The sequence below is a fragment of the Malaya genurostris genome, chromosome 2 (assembly GCF_030247185.1).
Source record: "Malaya genurostris strain Urasoe2022 chromosome 2, Malgen_1.1, whole genome shotgun sequence".
Classification (NCBI taxonomy): domain Eukaryota; kingdom Metazoa; phylum Arthropoda; class Insecta; order Diptera; family Culicidae; genus Malaya; species Malaya genurostris.
The window spans coordinates 339,274,901-339,297,490 of record NC_080571.1 but is presented as its reverse complement, the minus strand read 5'-3'; the positions used below and the strand labels follow the sequence as shown (position 1 = coordinate 339,297,490).

Below are 22,590 nucleotides of genomic sequence, written 5' to 3'. Positions count from 1 at the left end.
GTTGACATTGACTACCAATTTGAAGAAATTTTTACTGTAGATGAAAAGATCGAAATTAGACAGCTCAGTTTACATTTTCCTCCCAGATGTCACACTGACCTTTATAAAGAGAGTGCTAATGTTCGTGGTCTAATGCTTTTTTCAACCCGTGATTTACCGCCAACAGCTGGGCAACCTCATGCTCCTGACTTGTTATTCTATTGATATAGCGAGCCACTGATTAATGAAGCTACTAGTTTAAAAATTGTCAAACATTTTAATACTTAGAGAATCTGAACAAGATCTCGACCATCGAAGGAACATGGGGATGCAAACTGGGAAAGGTGAAACGGTCGTAGCAGGCCTGGTTTGCTCAGTTAAAAATTAGGTTTTTCAGGTTGGAAAACAATACATTCAAAAACCTGCTGCCAACTGTGAAATTGCTTTACCTGAGAAATAAGGTGCTCACTACTGCCATCTATTCGACTGTTAGCCTGAATATTAAACAGCATTCCACTTCGTTCCTGAACGATAGGGATTTTTTTTTAATTTTACATAAGGAGTATATCGATAAGTAGTTAGCAACATTCAAACGGTTTTTACTCTGAAATGGCTCAATTTTTTGCAGCGTGTTTTACGGTGACATGTTTGTTTACAGGTCAATAACAGCTGCGCAATCGAATGGTTTCGGTACGGTTTATCGTTTCAATGATGAGTCGAATTGATCCGGAAACGCGAAAGAAAATTCTGCACACTTGGTGCTCAGAAAGTGGTGTCACGTACAACGAAATTGCAAAACGGGTGAAAGTGCACCACACCAGTGTCAAAAATATTATCGAGAAGTTCGGTAAGACCCTTCCCAAGTAACAATTCGAATGCCTAATGGTTTTGATTGTAATTTATAGGAGTTTTGTAATTGATTTTTCAAACACTACCTGTTTTATGACGACTATAATAAATGTCTCTTTTGACAATTAATATCATAGTTTTTAAAGCTTCTATAAAACTTTTTACCCAGACTAACAACTGGACTAAAAATAAAACAATGTGTACTAGAATAAAACCATGCAAACACTCTTAATATTGCTTTCAAACATTTTCTTTAAAACATTATTGTCAGTTAAATTCTTTCATAAATCTAGTTTTGTGTGTGTGCGTGTTCATTGGATGACAGTTTCACTCAGAGCAAATTTGAGGGTTCTAAAGTACATTTATGACACATTTTTTGTGGGCTATTTGATTTATTGCTTCTTGGGTTAAGCGTAATTTGCATTAAAGAAAATTTCATGGCCGCCATTATGATGTCCTATACCGTAGCATTTATTGACATCAAATATACTTCGAAATGCAAAAACGAATAAAAATGATGGGCATTAATGATTCATTTTCAGAGCGTAAACACAAGTTTTAATGCCACGAAATAGTTTTATACACAAATGACGAAGAATCACAAAAAATAATTTTCAAAAATCATGGAGATTTTCGCAAAAACCGCATTTATTTCAAGGCGATTAGTTATAATTCTTATTTATATCCAAACATTCACGATAAAAATAAAAGCGCATGAAGTTTTAAAGTTCGGAGAAAACCTAAAACTTGTAAATCAAATCTAATATATTCTTACTGGTTGCATTCAAAGCAGACATGACACACACATAGCCATGAAAAATATTATCAAAACGACAATTTCTTCATTGCGGAATTCATTCCTTCCGAATAAATTAAATGTTGATCGTAAAACTGGTTTCAAAATTTTCTTGAATTTGGAGTTTTAACGCAGGTTTATGCTAATTCTTCACTCTGCTTTATAAACCTTATGAAGAATGGTCCACTTGGCAGGAACATGCTCTTATAGAGGTTTTCAGTAGGCTTTCGTGGAGTTTAAAGTTTTAATTCAAGATTTATTATGTAGCATTGAAGACAGCTACAAGTATTTATTAATATTAAAAATGTTACTTGGGTTTCCATCAAAGATTTGCCCCGATCCGGTAGGAAAACGGGTCCCAGCCAGTGGTTGAGTACATCAGGAAAAACCCATCGGCGTCGACGCGGGATTTGGCCAAGCAGTTCAACACCAGCATCGGGACGATTCAACGGATCAAAGTTCGGAACTCCCTGAAAACGTACAAGAAACAGAAGGTGCCGAAAAAGTTCCTGGTACAGCAAGTTCAGGCCAAAACAAGAGCGCGAAAACTGTATAACCGGATTCTACGGAATAAAAACGGATGCATCCTGATCGACGACGAAACCTACGCCAAGGAAGACTCTTATATTATACGAAATCGGTGTACCAGGACCTGGACGACGCTAACACCACGGTGGCGATGGAAAAGTTTCGGCAGAAGGTGTTGGTCTGGCAAGCAATTTGTACCTGTGGTTTGCGGTCGTCGATTTTCTTCACGAAGGGTACAATTGACGCCAAGGTGTACGAGGAAGAATGTTTGAAAAAGAGAATACTGCCACTGTTCAGAAAGCATAAGGCTCCTCCTCTCTTCTGGCCCGATTTGGCTTCAGCCCACTACGCCAACTCCGTTCTACAGTGGTTGTTAAAAAAATGTACAATTCGTGGAAAAGGACATCAACCCACCGAACTGCCCGGATCTTCGCCCAATTGAAAGTATATGTTTTTATTCACTTTTTTATTCAATAATCAATGTTGCTAACTACTTTTCTATACACTGATTATGTTATTTGATGGTAACAACTTTCGGTACAGTGACCTACTTCATAATCCAAGATCGTTTCCAAAAAACTACAATACACACAAACTGCTATTTCCAGTAAATATAAGTAGTTTATTTCAGAGTAGAGATGGTCAAATTTCGGGTAGTTGCATCCGAAACCCGTACCCGAACTCGCAACGAACGGGTACGGATCGGGTTCGGATTCAGAAAAAAATTTATCAGTTTCGGGTCGGGTTTAAAATTTTGCTCGGGTCTCGGGTGTTTCGAACCCGATAATAGGCCCGAAAACAAGCCCGTCAGGCTCGGGTCAGGTCGGGTTCGGGTTCAAAAAAAAATTATTCTCGGATTCAGGTTTAAGAAAATGCCGACCATCTCTACTTCATAGCCGTAAAATATTCCCATATTTTCAATTAACGACTTCCTCTAACAAACTCCCCATCCACCATCGTTTTTTTTTTACTTTATCATATGTAAATGATCACATTCGAAAAGAGAGGACCGAGACGAATCATTTTCGTCTATCGCTTGAGCAGAAACAAAATAGTATAAAAGCGGCCATCGTTCATTTCTCTACATCAAGACAAAACTGGTATACAGAGAATGGAGAAGTTCAGCCGGATTTCGATTTTCATTTTACACTAAGGTCTTTTTTTTTAGGTACAAAAATCGCGTAACTTCCGAAATACGCGAAAAAAACGGAAATTCGCGTAAAAACAACCTGAAAAAATTTGGTGTAATATTAAAAAACTCTACTTTTCGGGACTTTATGCATTCCTAAGATAAAACAAGGAAACTGGATAATCGGAAAATCCGCGTAAAAAATCGCGCATCTACGGAAATCCGCGTAAAAAAAGTACCTCCGTATATTTTCAATATAATAAAGACTGTCCCAGAAAGTATGAACGCAACCAAAAATTGTTGCCATTTCGCAATGGTTCAGAATCTGTCAATTTTTATAGCTGCGTCCTGTTGATTACACTCTACTCTAACCACTTGTGCAGTTGTTTATTCGTTTTCATTAGTTTGTTTCGAAATGCGTGGGTTTTTAGCAGAACAACGTCGAAAAATTGTGTACAAATGGTGCACAGAACGCGGACTGTCACTGAGAAAGATAGCAAAAATGGAAGGAGTAAGTGAAAAAGCCTTGCGAAATGCAATTGAGAAGTTTAGTGAGGATAAACCGAAAACGGGTCGAAAAAAACGGTCCTGCTAACCCTCAGTTGGATAAACGTATACTGAAGGCGTTCGAGCAAAAGAAGGAGGTTTCAGTGTGGGATGTTGCCAACAAAAGTGGGCACTTCGAAGTCAAATGTTCTTCGTGCTAAAGAACGTTTGAATCTTCGAAACTATAAGAAGCAGAAACAACCAAAACGTAGTCCGAAACAAGAAGCATCGATCATGCCGAGGGTTCGAAAGCTGTACAATACGATTCTTGCTGGAAATTTGAACTGTATAACCATGGACGACGAAACCTACGTGAAACTCGATTACAAATCCTTGCCGGGACCACAATATTATATGGTGCTAGAAGTGCAAGTGTTAAACCAGTCCGAGACATCGATTGAAGTCGAAAAATTTGGTAAGAAAGCTATGGTCTGGCAAGCAATTTGTAGCTGCGGTAAGATTTCGAATACCCTTCATCACCACTGCTTCAATGAACAGCGAAATATACATCAAGGAATGTTTACAAAAACGACTTCTACCCATGATTCGAAGCCACAAGGATCCTGTTGTCTTCTGGCCAGATCTTGCTTCTTGCCACTACTCGAAATCAACGATAGAATGGTATACTACCAAAACTGTCACTTTCGTCCCAAAAGACATGCATCCACCAAATTGCCCGCAGCTTCGACCAATTAAGGAATTTTGGGCATTAACGAAGGCACATCTTAGGAAACATGTCTCGGCAGCCGAAACCATTCAACAGTTCGAAAAAGATTGGAAAAAAGTGTCAAAACTTGTCGCCAAGATTTTAATGAGGAACGTTCGCAAGAAGGTGCGCCAGCTAGTCTACAATGGCTAAGTAGCAAATGTTGAGAATATTATTCTGTTGTTGTAATCTAATATTATCAGTATATCGAATAAAATTTGAATATCTAACACTTGTGAATTATTTACAGCAAAATCAAAGTGCGTTCATACTTTCTGGGACAGTCTTCATAACGATTCTCGCTTCGGTTGAATTTCGATACATCATAATATTCTTTATTCAAAACTAAATAAAACCGAATGAAGGAAAAGGAAGGAAACACACCATTACTAGGCAATTGTGTTGTCGACTGAACTATTGTGAATACGAATATTTTTCTTTAATTTAATGTAGATGTAATGAACAATTATTCTGGTTTTATGTGCGTGGGAAGTGACTGTTGAAGAGTAGCCGTTCTTGAAAATATTTGAATGTTTTAATCCACTTGACGAAACATATTTGTTGTCGTTTTGGCCTGAAGATGAAGGGATATTCCTTCAAAACGTCGGCCTTTGATGCAAAATAAAGAACGAGAAAACACACTCGATATCATATTTCCACCCAAGTACAAGGGGCGGAAATAGCGTGATGAATAAGACGCTTGTCTATCAGGTTGCCTACCTGTGTTCGATTCCCGATTCCCGAATCACTAAAAAGTTGAAGCTAAAATTATCGTCAGCACACGCGTTTATTCTGTTATAATTCTCGCATTAGAACGGAAAAGAATAAGTTAACGATGATTTAGCTACAAATAATCTTGTTCCAAAAATTTCTTTGATTGCAAAACATTCTGTATTCAAGGATATGAAATAAACCAGTCGGCTTGAATGGTTGATGGCAGGTGCGAAATAAAATGCTTATAAATGTATACAAATTGTTTAGCCAATTAAGGTCAGGCTTCAATATTCCAATGCTGAATTTCTTCCATTTCAAAATACGTCTCTGTCGATTCTTAACGACAGCTAATGCGACGAATCTATTGACACTAAATCCTAATGTATGTATTATAAAAGGTATCATACACTGATCCGTGCCTTGAAAAGTATCATCACCAATGAACATTGTATTCTTTCTCCATACTCTGAATCTTGGACACACAGATTTGATTTGGAACAGGTTTTGAAATTCAGGTAAGTTTCTCGAGACACATTTTTTTCTGACCCTCAGTCGAAATTTATGAACTGACAAGCAATCTGCAGCTGCGGACTAACAAATAAAACAAAAAATGAAATACACTATAACACGGATACTAAATTTTAAACTGGAAGCAGACTCACAGCACTGCATAAAACTGAAAATAGTTACAGAGATTGGCCAGTCTAGCGAGCGCCAAATTATGATACGGAATTTTAATGAAAGGTGTCATCGCTGCAGTTTTGAAATTTTCAAACTCGGACGGTATTATGTACTGTGTGGGCTACACTTTATACATCAGTTACTAGAACAAAAGGAAAAACATAAACAAAATATTCCAATTTATGCACTCAAGCAAACAAAAAATATATCACATTCGAGAGCAGATAAAATTATTGAAAAATCGAAGACGCTATTGGACAAGCAGATGAATATATGCAAAGAGGCTTTCTCGAATGGAGCAACTTTCTAAGCGTGAGTTCTATAGAAGCGTATCTGGTTGAGAAACAGTGTCGATTTCGTTTTGATTTAAAAAAATTGTTAGTAATGCTTCTAATAGCAAGAATTTGGTTACTAAGATTTGTTCACACAGGATTTGAACACGGCGATATATGGACGGTAAATTGGGTCCTACTGGCAGTCTAAAGCATTCAATCTGCCTCGGCCTCTTCTCGAAAGAGGAATATTGCATCGATATCTTCGGTTGGTTTCCCACTCTCCCTAAACAAGCCTAATCGATTTTTATTAATGTCTAGGCTATCATGTTCTCATATTAAAGCCGCTTTATCTGAAAATTCTTAAGATTTGGCGTTCTATTCCAAAAAGTAACGGTGGAAACCTCGTGCCAGGCCATTCTTAGTGGTGACGATGGCAGTCTACAAATTGATTACGCTGAAACTTTTTCAATGTAGTGTACCGTAAAGAATAAATGAAATATATAATTTCACTACTTCCGAAATAATCGCTCATCCTTTGGAACAGACTATATTTGAGAAGACTTCAAAAAACAATCACGAAGTTGATCTTAAAGTTCTTTTCACAATACTTACAGTAAATGTTTAAAAATTCAGCATTGTTACTAAATGAGTCTTCGTTAAAAGAAGAATCAAAATGTATACAAAAAAGTCAAAGTAAAAAAATAATACTTAGTATGGCAGACAATCTGCAGTTGTTGTAAAAAAATCGTAATCTTGCTACAAGTGGAAATTGATCTAAGGAAACATACTTAAAAAGTTTCTAAGAAAGTGTCTATTGCCATTTCTAAAGCTTAACAAGTTGTCGTTGTTGTTTTATTTAGATCTGGCAATTTATCAGTACGTTTAAGTTGATTTATTTTGCTACTCAGAATGTCTGTCTAAATCTTAACAACACACTATTAATTGAAAATTAGAAATAAATTGACAAATACCGTAGGAAAACGCTAGTGTTTAGTAAATAAATTCGCAAAAATTCCTACGCAAAGTTAAATCATACTTCTATAGCCCAATGCGGAAATTGCAATTTTGTTTTAACAAACTTCGCAACCGATTCTTTCCGTATAAAACTATTACATGACTAGAGCGACGATTCTACTAACGCTAAATATCTCACCAGGTCGGGACTGGAACGTATGCCAATTGGGCCATAAGATCGAAATGAATTCCATAGGTAACAAAATAGATTCATTCCTCATGTATGTAGACTCAAGTCACTTTTTATCCGGTTTTTCTATGCGAAGATTTTTCAAGTCTCTTTTTATGCGGGGTTGAAGCGAATTTTCAAAATTATGAGGCTTTTGAATGCAAATTTTCAAAATAGCGCGATCTTTCTATGCAAATTTTCTAAGTTATGCGGGTTTCTATACGAATTCTCAATGCTATGTACTCTTAAAACTTCATAAAACTGCTTAAAAATTGCATGGAAATTACTCCAAACACTGTTCGGAAATAACTAAAAAACTGTTCAAAGAACTGCTTCAGAAAACTAGCCGAGAACTACTCAAAAACTGCTTGAAAATTGCTCCAAACAGGTCTAAATACTGCTTAAATAATATTCGAAAATTGCACGAAAAACTGCTCAGAAATTTTCAAAAACTGTTTAAATAACTACAAAAATTGACTTTTTCAAATCGTTGTGACTCGGAAACCGTTAATTGTACAAAAATGGCGTTCAGGAAGAAGTTGTAGGGAATCGATTGGGCACTCTAAAAAATATATACACTGAAATTTGGAAAATATATTTTTTGTGAAATTTGTGAAATTTGTTATTTGAAAAAGACAATTTTTGTGAAATGCAAAAATACATACGCCCTTTTTAAAAATCAGTCGTGAGCCGAATTGACTTATCAATCGGTTCAAAACTTATGGTTTGCCATACTGAAGCCATGTGCAACGTTTCATCCAAATCGGAGAAGGTCGATTCTGATTTTGTCAATTTTTCGTCTACTCATTCCTGGAATTGCTCTGCTTCACAAAACTACTTGAAAACTTCTTTAAAAACTGCCCAAAAACATATCCAAAAATTTCTCGAACTGCTCAGATGCTGTTTGGAAACTGCTACAAAACGACTCAAAAACTGCTTTGAAAACAAATTGCTCGAGTTACTCGGAAAACTGGTAAAAAGCTACTCGAAAAGCAGCTTGGAAACAACTAAAAAAGGTGTTCGAAAACTACTCTAAAATCTGATTGAAAACTGCTCAGAACAATGTTGAAAGGCTGCTATGGAAACTGTCCTAAAACTGTTTAGAAACGGCTCGGAAAACTGCTTAAAAAAACTACTCGTGAAGTGCTCAAAAACTTGTACAGAAAACTGCACGCAAAACTGTTTGAAAATTAGTCCAAACGGGTAAAAACACTACTTAAAAACTGCTCGAAATCTGAACAAAAAACCTACCTAAAAACTTTATAAAACTGCCTAAAAATTGTTTGAAAATTATTCCAAAAACTGTTCAGAAAAAACTCAAGAACTGTTCTGAAAACTGCACAAAAAACTACCCGAGAACTATTCAAAAACTGTACGAAAAACTGCTTGAAAATTACTCCAAACAGGTCTAAGCACTGCTTAAATAATGTTCGAAAACTGCGCGACAAACTGTTCAGAAATTGTTCAAAAACTGTTCTAAAAACTGCTAGAAACGGCTCAAAAATTACTCTAATGCCTGCTTCAAAAAACTACTCGAAAACTTCTCCAAGCTGCTCAGATACTGTTTGAAAACTGCTGCAAAACGACTCAAAAACTGCTCTGAAAAAACTGTTTGAAAACTGTTCGAAAACAAATTGCTCGAGTTGCTCGGAAAACTGGTAAAAAACTGCTCTAACAATGGCTCGAAAGCTACTCGAAAAGCAGCTTGGGAACAGCTAAAAAAGCTGTTCGAAAACGACTAGAAAATCCGTTTGAAAATTGCTCTGAACAATGTTGAAAGGCTGCTATTTAATTGAACTGTCCTAAAACTGCTTAAAAACGGCTCGACAACTGTACGAGAAACTGCTCGGAAAACTGCTTAAAAAACTACTCGTGAAGTGCTTAAAAACTGCTCCAGAAAACTGCACGAAAAACTGCTTGAAAATTGGTCCAAACACTACTTAAAAACTGCTCCAAAGCTGAGCTGAAAATCTACCTAAAAACTTCATAAAACTGCTTAAAAATTACTTGAAAATTACTCCAAAAACAAATGCTGACCACAGCCGAAACTTATGATCTGGCAAGCAATGTGATGCGGCGTCGGACTAACTACCTATAATTTTAAGGTAATGAAAAAATGAACTACAAGGTGTTGTTTATAAAAATAAGTCCAACGTTTCATTCCAAATTTGATACGCTACAACAAGGGATGTCGTAATGTCGATTGATTAATCGAGTAATCGATTTTATTAATCTGGATAATCGAGAAATATTTAATCGAATAGTTAAAAACTAATATTCGATTATCGATTATAACCAATCGAATAAATTGAAAAATTCAACATCAATTATCGAATAATTAATCCACTAATCGATTAAATTGAACGTTCGTTCGAGTGAAGCGTGTCTGGTTGGGAAACAGAACCAGTTTCGCTCAGCCGCCGCGATGGTGTTTGAAATAACAGAGATGGACCCTACAAGAGGACAATGATCAGAAGCCTCTGTGTCGCGTTTGGCAGGAGAAAGATGAAGGACACCTTCTGAAGGACAACTTCTACTCATCCAACGCAAGCTCCATCGAAAATGTGTGGGCCCTTGGGAATCAGAGAAAAAATTAGCTCAAGAGGCACGTTCCCCTAATCATTTAGAGTTCCTTCGAATATTTTCATTAATTCCGAAATACTCGCTTTTCCGGGTTGTCAAACAATCGGAAGCACCATATTCCGCTGTTATTGTATGAATCTTCGAGAAAAGAAGAAACGAAATGTTTATAATAGAATACTAAATAAGTACACTTTTATGAAAAATCTCCTAACGCGAGCAAAAAGAACCAATTTAGAGTTTTCTGTCAATGGCAATTTTCTTAAGATTTTAAATAGAAGCTTCAGCAATTACTAGCTTAATTTTTAAATTCATTCTGGTGGGAAGGAATTCACTCCAAACTCCGGACTATAAAATGTTTTTTTTTATCCTGAAAAAAACTCAATGCATTTCATCTAATTCCGAACAATACATCCTGAAATTTCATAAACTGGATTCAGACTTCAAATGAATTTTGCCTTTTGTGAGAAACTTAGGCTCATTCGAAAGCTACAATTGAGCCATTGATTAAGTTCGAAGTTCAACTGGCTGTCACTTTCGGTTCAGGATATAGAATGGCATAAGTGACGTAACCGACAAAACACGTTATAATTTTAACGCTCAATTTTCTCATAGATGACCAAACCGATGTTATCAGGCTTAGGTTCGTTTGAAAGCGGCTATTGGACCATTGACGGAGTTCGTAGATCAAATGGCTGTCATTTTCGGTTCCGGAGATGTAATGGCGTAAGTGACGTAACCGACAAAACGCGTTATTTTTCACCACTCAGCTTTCTCAGTTAGGGCATTTTTTGGAAGCTATTATTGAACCATTGTTGGAGTTCGAAGGTCAAATGGCAGTCATTTTCGGTTCCGGAGATGTAATGGCATAAGTGACGTAAACGACAAAACGCGTCAAATGGCAATCATTTTCGATTCCGGAGATGTAATGGCATAAGTGACGTAAACGACAAAACGCGTTATTTTTCACCACTTAGCTTTCTCAGCTTGGGCATTTTTTGGAAGCTTTTATTGAACCATTGTTGGAGTTCGAAGGTCAAATGGCAGTCATTTTCGGTTCCGGAGATGTAATGGCATAAGTGACGTAAACGACAAAACGCGTTATTTTTCTCCACTCAGCTTTCTCAGCTAGGGCATTTTTTGGAAGCTATTATTGAACCATTGTTGGAGTTCGAAGGTCAAATGGCAGTCATTTTCGATTCCGGAGATGTAATGGCATAAGTGACGTAACCGACAAAACGCGTTATTTTTCACCACTCAGCTTTCTCAGTTAGGGCATTTTTTGGAAGCTATTATTGAACCATTGTTGGAGTTCGAAGGTCAAATGGCAGTCATTTTCGGTTCCGGAGATGTAATGGCATAAGTGACGTAAACGACAAAACGCGTCAAATGGCAATCATTTTCGATTCCGGAGATGTAATGGCATAAGTGACGTAAACGACAAAACGCGTTATTTTTCACCACTTAGCTTTCTCAGCTTGGGCATTTTTTGGAAGCTTTTATTGAACCATTGATGGATTTCGTAGATTAAATGGCAGTCATTTTCGGTTCCGGAAATATAATGGCATAAGTGACGTAAAAGACCAACTGCACTTTTATCATCAGCTCAAATTTCTCCAAAATAATAAACAAATTTTGATAAACTTAGTGTTATATAAAAGCTGGAATGATGTCTTTGATCAAGTTTGGAAAATTATGTCAAACTTTCCCGGTTCGGGAGATATATTCTTATACATGACTTAACCGACAAACCGAAGTGTTTTCCAGTGTTTAGAATGTAAGTATGATTCTATTTAAATTATTAGGATAAAGGCATTATCACACCACTAGGTGAATTAAGAAAGGTTTTTATGTAATTAATTCAGCCAAATAAACCAAACAATTATCCAACGCGGCTCCCCAAAATCAGATGAGTTATGCCAACTAATCGAAAGATAGATTGAACATTTATAGGTTTTAGAAAACAATTTTTTTTGCATAAAACTTTTAGGTGTGTTCGTCACAACATTTGTTGAACTGCTAAACGGCAAGAGCAGTGCAACTTGAACTGTTTTGTATTAATAATAATAAGTTGAAGACGTAAAGTGAAGCAGAAACCAAAAATTTCACTTCAAATTCTATAAAATTACCACCTATAAAGGAAATAATCTTGTTCACATGAGGATCAGCAATTAATTGTGAATAAAGAAACACGAACGAATAATAATGACTTCACAAATTGTAACAAAATCCAGTTGCAGCAAGCAAGCTATCGTGATTTAAACCATGTGTGTTTCGAGTCTACTTACCCATTGTTCGGGGCAACAAAAAAAAACAAACACCTATCAAGTGACTCTCTGCGCCTTTACAGATATCAGATATCACCCGCATCGGACATGTCGAATAATAGCAACAAGGTCAGAACATTGAGATATCGAAATGCAACACCAGAAATCACTCATTGCTCAAACGAACTAACGAACGGACGGACGGACATACAACAGATAGTGATAGTGATCGAACAAATTCAGTGCAAATGGCAGTGGTGATCAATTTGGAAATGTTAGTACAAGCACAGGACAAAGGTTCACTCTAACATTTAAAGCTTTTACTTTTTTTCTAGAGTTACACAAAAAATGAAATGAAAGCAAACAAACAAAAAAAAATATAGAAGAATGATGGAAAGCAAAACAAAATAAAAGCAAAGCCTTAAACAGTCACACGATAGTTCTAACTTAAAAGGAAAAATGAAAGCCAAAGTCTTTTTTTTTTGTTTCAAATTAAGAAAATCGAAATGAATTTATTTCTACCAAAATGCAACTAACTACATGTGTGCAGTAAAAAAAAGCAGTGATGATGATAATTAAATTATAAATGTGCAATGAACAACATGAAATACTGGTACTGGTTCTATCAAACTAACATATAAATACAGTGCATACTATCTGTTACCAACTGAAAAAAAAAACAATATGCGTCTGTCAAGTTTTTGTTTTTTGTCTATCAATGTTCGTCATCACAGCAACCGACGATAAAATCCGTTGAGAATACCAACGAAAAATCGGTACAGTGTAAAGTTACGCAGCAGATTGCCTAGATCGAGTAAAAAATCGATCACAGTAGCTATGAACCGGGTGATCCGAGCACATCGACATTCCTGCCGGATGACAACTACCTTCCGGTGAGATTTACCCTTCTCCACCCGTACGCCACTGTCGTCATCGGACGATTTCTCCTCGTCCTCGTCCGACTCGTCATTGCCTACTTTGTCACTGTCGACGGCGTTCGTTTGGTCATCTTCGTCGTTGTCGTCGTCGTCAACTCTACTGTATCGATAAATTTTGCGATTCTTGCGATTGAATAGTTTTCTAGAACCTGAGCCTGAGGGATTGGCTTTGTGTTGCTTCTTAGAACGACGATGATGACGATGCGATCGGTTTGCCGCTAGCTTACCTCGTAAATCCTGACACTTGGCAGCCGTCAGAACCGTTCCCGGCTGGGACAGCAGCACCGTTTCCAGGCAGCGTACGTTTTCCCGGCATGTTTTGATGATTTCGTCCTGATGGCGTGAAAATGGAAACGAAAGAAAGTGAAAGTTAGTGTAATAAAGAGAGCAATTTTTCGAAAGTTCGAAACAAGCTGTTGTTTGTGTTTATGGCATTAGTTTTTCGGGGTTTGAAATTTTAAGAATGCTGAACAATAAATCGGTAGCCATGATCATGTTTGTGCGGTAAGTGAAGTCGTGAGTTGCGAGAGGTAATATCGTGACTGTTTTGGATGCAGATCGACCAGAACAGAAAATTTTGTGGTGGGAATCCCGCTGAGTTCAAGTAATTCCAAGCGAAGGTTTCCTCGAGTTAGATTTTATTTTTTTTTTTCTAATAAACAGCAGGATCCCACACAACGTCATTACAAATAGTTGACCAATGAATAAATGAAAATGCTGTATTATATCGATGAACTGGTTTTAATTGAAAGATCTTTCATGAGTTTTAACCGAACACTGGTTAGAAAGAACTAGATTCTTTAGTCGTAGATTAAAGTGAACCATTCTGGTTAGTTGTTTGCAACGGTTAGTAGGAAAAAGCGAAACAGGCAAAACCTACCTTGCACTTGTATTAACAAACAGTACAATAGAAACTGTTGCTAATTTGATAGCTTCAAATAACGTCAACTTCACAGTAGATTTTTCAGCAAACAATATTCGACTTACGTGATTTATGTTCTGTTCGTATTTTACACTATAGCAGCTCGTTTACTAAAACTTATTTGAAAATTACCGAGACAGACAAACTATCCGATATTGTTACATTGTAAAAGTCTCATTGAATTGCAAGCAAACAAGGAAACAATTTGGCAATGAGAAGTCCCGGCCCCTAACAAAGAAAATGTCGATTTATTACCGTGAAAATTTTTCTATTCATCAGTATAATCTCAGTCTAGAGCGATACACCTCTAAAATTTTGATGCCCTTTGAAAACCAAATGATTTGTCAAGGCCTTCAAAATAGACTACCTTTCTATGTTTGGAAATAGATAATAGTCGCTGGGGGCCAGGTCTGGAGAATACGGGGGATGCGGTGGACGAATCCGTACCGTAAATCATTCAATTTTAACGTTGCATTTATGTATGAATGCGCTAGTGCATCTTTTTCATAGCTAGATGAAAACTAGAACTCGTTGTTATTCAAACACTGCTAGATGGTTCGAAACTATTCACGTCTTGTTCTGTGAGAGGCTCGAAACTTTTCAATCCATGTAGTAAACACTGTCCCAAAAAGTATGGACGCAACCAAAAACCGCTGCCATTTCGCAATGTTTCAGAATCTGGCAATTTTTATGGCTGCGTCCTGTAGTTTACACTCTTCTCTAACTACTTGTGCAGTTGTTTATTCGTTTTCATTAGTTTGTTTCGAAATGCGTGGACTTTCAGCAGAACAACGTCGAAAAATTGTGTACAAATGATGCACAGAACGCGGAATGTCACTGAGAAAGATAGCAAAAATGGAAGGAGTATATGAAAAAGCCGTGCGAAATGCAATCAGGAAGTTCGGTGAGGATAATACCTTTGAGGATAAACCGAAAACGAGTCGAAAAAAAGGTCCTGCTAACCCTCAGTTGAATAAAAGTATACTGAAGGCGTTTGAGCAAAAGAAGGAGGTTGTTTCAGTTCGGGATGTGGCCGAACAAGAGGGCACTTCGAAGTCAAAAGTTCTTCGTGCTAAAGAACGTTTGAATCTTCGAACCTATACTTACCTTACCTAACAGCTATAGGCCTGGGGTGTCCTTTGCTGTATCAAGCATACATCTCTACATAACTCGGTCCATGGCTGCTTGTCGCCAGCCACTCAAGGCACGGATGCTTCTGAGATCACCCTCCACTTGATCGATCCACCTTGCTCGCTGCGCTCCTCTTCTTCTTGTACCAGTCGGATTAGATTCAAGAACCATTTTCACTGGGCTGTCGTCCGACATCCTTATGACATGCCCAGCCCATCGTAGACGTCCGATTTTAGCTGTCCGTACGAAGGGTGGTTCTCCTAGCAGCTGTTGCAATTCGTGATTCATACGCCGTCTCCACGTTCCGTCTTCCATCTGCACTCCGCCATAGATGGTCCTCAGTACCTTTCTTTCGAAAACACTGAGGGCGCGTTGGTCCTCTGCCAACATAGTCCAGGTCTCGTGGCCATAGAGAACAACCGGTCTAATTAGCGTTTTGTATGTAGATGGTCAATTTCGTGCGGTGGCGTACTTTTCTCGATCGGAGGGTTTTTCTGAGTCGGAGGGTTTTTCTGACTTTTCTCGATCGGAGGGTTTTCGAGAGCGTCCCAAAGTACGCACGATTCCCTGCCAAAATACGTCTATGAATTTCTCTGGCGTACGGTGGCGTACTTTTCTCGATCGGAGGGTTTTTTTGAGTCGGAGGGTTTTTCTGACTTTTCTCGATCGGAGGGTTTTCGAGAGCGTCCCAAAGTACGCACGATTCCCTGCCAAAATACGTCTATGAATTTCTCTGCTGGTGTCATTATCGGCGGTCACCAGTGAGCCCAAATACACGAACTCGTCAACCACCTCGATATCGTCACCGTCTATCAATATTCGTGGTGGGATGCGTAGTGTTTCTTCTCTAGAGCCTCTTCCTCTCATGTATTTTGTTTTCGACGCATTTATGGCCAGTCCGATACGCCTAGCTTCAGCTTTCAGTCCGATGTAGGTTTCCGTCATCTTCTCAAGGCTACGTGTCACAATATCAATATCGTCAGCGAAGCCAAAAAGTTGTACGGGCTTTCGGAAGATCGTGTCATTCGTGTCGATCCTCGCTCTTCGAATCACACCTTCCAGGGCAATATTGAACAAGATACAAGAAAGTCCATCACCTTGACGTAGCTCTCTCCGAGATTCGAAGGGACTCGAGAGCGTCCCAGATACTCGGACGTAGCACATCACTCTATCCATCGTTGCTTTGACCAATCGCGTCAGTTTATCCGGGAAACCGTATTCGTGCATGATCTGCCATAGCTGTTCTCGATCGATTGTGTCGTATGCCGCTTTGAAGTCAATGAATAGGTGATGCGTGGGTACGTTATATTCACGACACATCTGGAGTACTTGTCTTATCGCGAAGATGTGATCCGTAGTGGCGCGGGCTCCAGTAAATCCCGCTTGGTACGGTCCTACGAATTCCTTAGCTATTGGTGATAGACAAAGGATTTGGGAGAGTTCCTTGTAGGCGGCGTTGAGCAATGTGATTGCGCGGTAATTGCAACAGTCTAGCTTATCGCCCTTTTTGTAGTCGGAACATACCACTCCATCCATCCATTCCTGCGGTAGAATCTCCTCCCAAATCCTAGAAATCATCCAGTGCAGCGCTCTAGCCAGTGCCTCTCCTCCATGTTTGAGCAGCTCGTCTGGCAACTGGTCATTGCACGCGGCTTTGTTGTTCCTCAGCTTGCCGATCTCCTCACTTATCTCCGACAGATCAGGGGCTGGGAATCTGTCGTCGGCTGAGCGTGCACCCAGATTGATTCCTGTACCGTTCTTTGTATCTTGTGCTTCGCCATTCAGATGCTCGTCATAGTACTGCTTCCACCTGTCGATCACCTCACGTTCGTTCGTGAGAAGGTTACCACTGGTATCTCTGCACATTTCGGCCTGTTGCGTGTAGCTTCTACGTGAGCGGTTCACCTTCTCATAGAACTTCCGTGTGTCATTTGCGCGGTACAGCTGTTCCATCGCTTCGCCATCTTGGTCTTCCTGGTGGCGCTTTTTCCTCCGAAAAACAGTATTCTGTCTGTTCCGTGCCTGTCTGTATCGTTCCTCGTTCGCCCTCGTGCGGTGTTGCAGCATTCTCGCCTTTGCCGCATTCTTCTCTTCGACCAACTGCTGGCATTCGCCGTCAAACCAATCATTTCCTCGATTCGATAACGTCGTACCTAGGACGGTTGCAGCAGTACTACTCACGGCGGACCTTATGTTCCTCCAGCCGTCTTCAAGAGTCGCGGCCAAGCTGCTCTTCCGTTGGTAGCACTAGTCTAAGTTGTTGCGCGTATTCCTCTGCAGTACGAATGCTACGTAGCTGCTTGAGATTGAGTCCCGGCGTTCCTGTGCGACGAGTATTGTGCACCGTCGATAGTTTTGAGAGCATACAAACTGCAACAAGGTAGTCGTCAGAATCAATGTTGACACTGCGGTAGGTGCGGACATTGATGACGTCGGAGAAGAATCGCCCATCGATGAGAACGTGGTCGATTTGATTTTCCGTATGTTGATCAGGTGATCTCCAGGTGGCTTTGTGGATATCTTTGCGGGGGACGAAGGTGCTTCGAACTACCATTCCTCGGGAGGCTGCAAAGTTTACGCATCGTTGACCGTTGTCGTTTGTTACCGCGTGCAGGCTCTCCAGCCCGATCACGGGCCTGTACATTGCCTCCCGGCCTACCTGAGCATTCATGTCGCCGATGACGCGTTTTACATTCCGCTGTGGGCATCTGTCGTAGGTTTGTTCCAGCTGCGCGTAGAATGCTTCCTTTTCGTCATCGGGTCTCGTCTCATGTGGGCAGTGCACGTTGATGATGCTGTAATTGAAGAAACGGCCCTTGATCTTCAATATGCACATTCTATCGCTGACTGGCTGCCACCCAATCACGCGCTGGCGCATCTTGCCCAACACTACAAATCCCGTTCCTAGAACGTTGGTTGTGCCACAGCTTTGGTAGAAGGTAGCCGCTCGATGCCCACTTTTCCACACCTTCTCTCCCGTCCAACAAAGTTCCTGCAATGCTACGACATCGAAGTCCCGGATTTGAAGCTCATCATGCAGCATTCGGTCGTATCCTGGGAAGCCAAGCGATTTGCAGTTCCATTTGCCAAGCTTCCAATCGTAGTCCTTATTTCGTCGTGTAGGTCTTTGCCGATTATTCCGAGTCGTATTTATATCCTGATTATTCGTAACAAGTGTTTTCCGGGCGGCTTGTCAGGCCTGCACCAACCTCCTGTCTTGCCGGAGGGCCATCGTGTCAGCACTGTTTAGAGTCCCACACTGACACAAGGACGATAATCAGCCGCTCCTAACATGGAGAACAGACGCTGTTTCGTTCCGCCCCAACATGGGAACAGACGCTCGGGTAGGCTCGCTCTCTGTAAAGAGAAGGCAAGCCCCCCCTTTCGAACCTATAAGAAGCCGAAACAGTCAAAACGTAGTCCGAACTGAATAATCATGGACGACTAATCCTACGTGAAATTCGATTACAAATCCTTGCCGGGACCACAATATTATACGGTTCGAGAAGGGCAAGTGTTAAACCAGTCCGAGACATCGATTGAAGTCGAAAAAATTGGTAAGAAAGCTATGGTCTGGCAAGCAATTTGTAGCTGAGGTAAGATTTCGAAACCCTTCATCACCACTGCTTCAACAATCAACGAAATATACATCAAGGCATGTTTACAAAAACGACTTCTACCCATGATTCGAAGCCACAAGGATCCTGTTGTCTTCTGGGCAGATCTAGCTTCTTGCCACTACTCGAAATCAACGAAAGAATGGTATACTACCAAAAATGTCACTTTTGTCCCAAAATACATGAATCAACCAAATTGCCCACACCTTCGACCAATTGAGGAATTTTGGGCATTAACAAGGGCACATCTTAGGATGCCATGTCTCGGCAACCGAAACCATTTAACAGTTCGAAAAAAATTGGAAAATAGTGTCAAAACTTTTCGCCAAAAAGTCGGTACGGAATTTAATGAGGAACGTTCGCAAGAAGGTGCGCCAGCTAGTCTACAATGGCTAAGTAGCAAATGTTGAGAATAATATTCTATTGTTGTAGTCTAACATTACATCAGTATATCGAATAAAATTTGAATATCTAACACTAGTGAATTATTTACAGCGAAATCAAAGTGCGTCCATTCTTTCTGGGACAGTCTTTAGTCACCCAAGTTTAAAAGTAATTATCCACACTTGAAAATTCACCCAACGCATCTGAACGAACTTCAGCTTTCAAACAGAGAGAATCTCGCTCTGAGCTTGTTCTGTATCGCCAAGTAGCCAAAAATTTCTCGTCTACTTTTAAGCAACAGTGGTTTTCATAATACAGGGTCCGGCACTCGAAGTGTAACCAACTTCAGATCGCTCGCGCAGCTGACGCACGGGCATCAGCTCTCTAGAAATTTGCTAAATGACAGTTCGGAGTTGTATTGTTTACAAGCACAAGAAAGCATTTTGCTAAAAGTGAACGCGAAAAAAAAATCTTGACTTGAGAGAGCGAAGTAGTTGCTTCGTTTGGCCGAAAGCGGTCAATTTCCGAACATTGTATTTTCTGACGAGAAAATTTTTCCAATTGAGCAATTCGTAAACTTTCAAAACGATAGGGTTTACTTGACCGACCGTTCATACGAGAATTTGAGTCATCGATTGGCCACCAGGAGGCAGCACCCGCAACAGATAATGGTTTGGGCCGCTGTAACCGCAGATGGGCGCTCTCAAATCGTTTTCATCGAGCCTGGCGTCAAGGTAAATGCGACATATTATCGGAAAGTATTCTGGAGGTTGCTTTGAAGCCGTGGGCAGACAAACATCTCGGTGACAGACCATGGACGTTTCAGCAGGACTCGGCACCGTCTCACAAAGCTCGAGTGAACCAAGAATGGCTGAAAAACAACGTTCCGAACTTCATCACGTCCACACAATGGCTCTCGAATTCACCAGATGCGAATCCAATGGATTATTCTCTTTGGGCCATTTTGGAGAGCAAAGTCCGAACTAAAAGATACACCAGTCTCGAGGCGCTGAAAAAAGTTATTGTCCGCGAGTGGGCCTAAATACCTGCAAGTCACATTCGGCAACTTGCGATTCGTTTTTTGACCGTCTCAAGGCCATAGTCAAGGCAAAAGGTGGTCATATCGAGCAAAAGTGAATTGATTCTGAATTTTGTATTATTTTTACACATTTTGTACTTTGAATTAAGTAAAAGTAATTTTCCAAACTGAATTTATGGCCTTTTTAATTGGTTACACTTCGAGTGCCGGACCCTATATAGGGCGATACCGATACCGGCGATAAACCGGAAACTTTTGGCATTAAAAATGCCTTACTCTTCACTATATGGGCCGGGTGTCAATTAAAAGTTTCAAAAATAGTCGCGTAACCTTTTTGTGTCATAATTTTGAACGTTAATAACTCGGCCATTTGTTGATGGATTGTTATAATTTAACAACCAATCGATTCGGAAACTTTTAACTTAAACATGTATGACGACGTCGTTTCAGTATTTCAATAGCATACAATTGAAAAAATGGTTGGAATCGATCTATGTTTTCATCCACCAATCCCCGTTGTACAAAATGACGTCAACTTCTTGATCGACATAGGAGGCTTTGCGTCATGCATAAAAAAACCGCATCGTTCTGCGTAGTATGAAGAGAAATCTATAAATATAGGCTGCACAATATTTCTTTGCCTAGTTGATGTTTGACTGCGAATGAAACAAGAAGCTCGTCCAGTGAGCTGATGACTGGATTGTATATGCGTTCACTTGCTGGATTGTCGCTTTTGCAATATGTGTTGGTGAAATTTCCTGCTGTCTGCACAACCTTCGTGTTCGATTGAATATCTTATATATCATCTAGCTATTAAAGAACCGAATCAGCGTGGTTATCGGTTCTTTTGAAATATCCCATGTATTTAGCAAATTGTTGGTAGATTTTGCCATTAAAAATGCCTTACACTTCGCTTCCCGAGGCTGGGTGTCAATTTAAAACATGCAAAACTTATCGCGTAACATTCTTCTGTCATAATTTTGAACGCTTTTAACTCAGTCATTTGTTGATGGATTTATTTAATTCAACAACCAATCGATTCGGTAACATTTAACTTAAACTTATGTTAAATAACGTCATTTGAATATTTCAATTGCATACCATTGAAAAATTGGTTTGAATTGAGTATTTTATTTTTGTTCTCTGGTAACTATCAGGCCAATTTAGAATTATCGGCAATAGATTTGTCGGATCTAATTTGCAGCGCTTGTTCCTCGATGATTTGTTAATGGATTTTCCTCATTTAAATGATTCCAAAGCTTCAATATTGCAAGCTTAAAAATTTGTCAACGGATCGGTTTGCATACTTAAATCTCCATTCCCATACGAACAAAACGTGACAATGTGACTGAACAAGTTGTTGTCCCACCAGAAATTAAACGCTTCAAATGATTCAAAATTAAATTCTGAAACTTATCTAAAAGAGGCCTCCTCGGTTTAGTAGTATAAATGAGTTCCATAGGCTCACATATACAGTACAATTAGATGCAATATCGTATAGTTTAAAAGATAAACTCAAGGTAAGTTTACCTGCGATTTTACATGTATCGTTTGAATAGGAACCCTCGTAGAATTTGGTTAACTGTCAATTTCAGTTTAATTATTATTTGCTACAATAAGCGTCTGATGGCCACACGCGTTGTAACTATGACAATGTCCATTCATGTGTTAATAACATCAAGTTACAATATGAACAAAATTTCGGAATTTTGTTGCGTATCCATTCAGTATATTCCTAATATGCTAAAGCGAAAATCAATGTAAGAAACTAAATATTTTATGCGGACTGTTTCACATGTTTTCTCCTCGTATTGTTGCCATATTATTTACCGACACTTTCCGAAGATTATCGATGATTTTGACGAAGGATTAAAAAAATTACACTACTATTGAGTTTACTGGTACAACATTTTTCATTCAAATAAATAAAATCTTTTCTTGGATCGATTAACTGTTTATAAAATTAATAAGTTTGTACGTTTCTCGAAAATTATTATCATAAAATGAAATCGTTTCATTTCTTCAGGTTTAAATGTTTAGGTCGTTTGTTTCTAAAATTAAGCTTTCAAGTAACGTTGAATTCATCATAATTGACTTCTTGTTAAAGGACGTTATTCAAAAACTTAACAATGTAAAATTTTGTGGAAAGGGATTAAAATTGAATAGAATCAATTATCAAAGAATGGCATATTAGAGCTTAAGCAGTGTGCCTTAAAATATTATATAATTGAATAAAAAAAAAATTATCAAAGAAGAATCTAATTGTCAATTTTATCATTCGCCAACAATATAAGCGCTTAAACTAGACAAAGTTTGTAATTAGTCA

The 22,590-nt window shown here is 39.0% G+C and overlaps 1 protein-coding gene and 1 long non-coding RNA gene across 7 annotated transcripts in view; one reads left to right on the top strand and one right to left on the bottom strand.

Annotated features, from left to right (window-relative positions):
- Positions 1–22,590, bottom strand: part of LOC131431744 (klarsicht protein) — a 627,074-nt gene that overhangs the window by 22,578 nt on the left and 581,906 nt on the right. For 5 of the 6 annotated variants that reach the window (XM_058597617.1, XM_058597616.1, XM_058597621.1 and 2 more), the window contains one exon: positions 13,399–13,504. In XM_058597617.1, coding sequence (XP_058453600.1) covers positions 13,399–13,504 — 106 coding nt within the window. Of the gene's footprint in view, positions 1–12,769; positions 13,505–22,590 lie in introns of those variants that run through there. The other variant, XM_058597622.1, reaches the window with a different exon arrangement.
- On the top strand, positions 12,260–12,651 carry LOC131431748 (uncharacterized). Its single transcript, XR_009229719.1, has 2 exons — positions 12,260–12,507; positions 12,569–12,651. It is a non-coding gene; the product is annotated as an uncharacterized LOC131431748 (long non-coding RNA).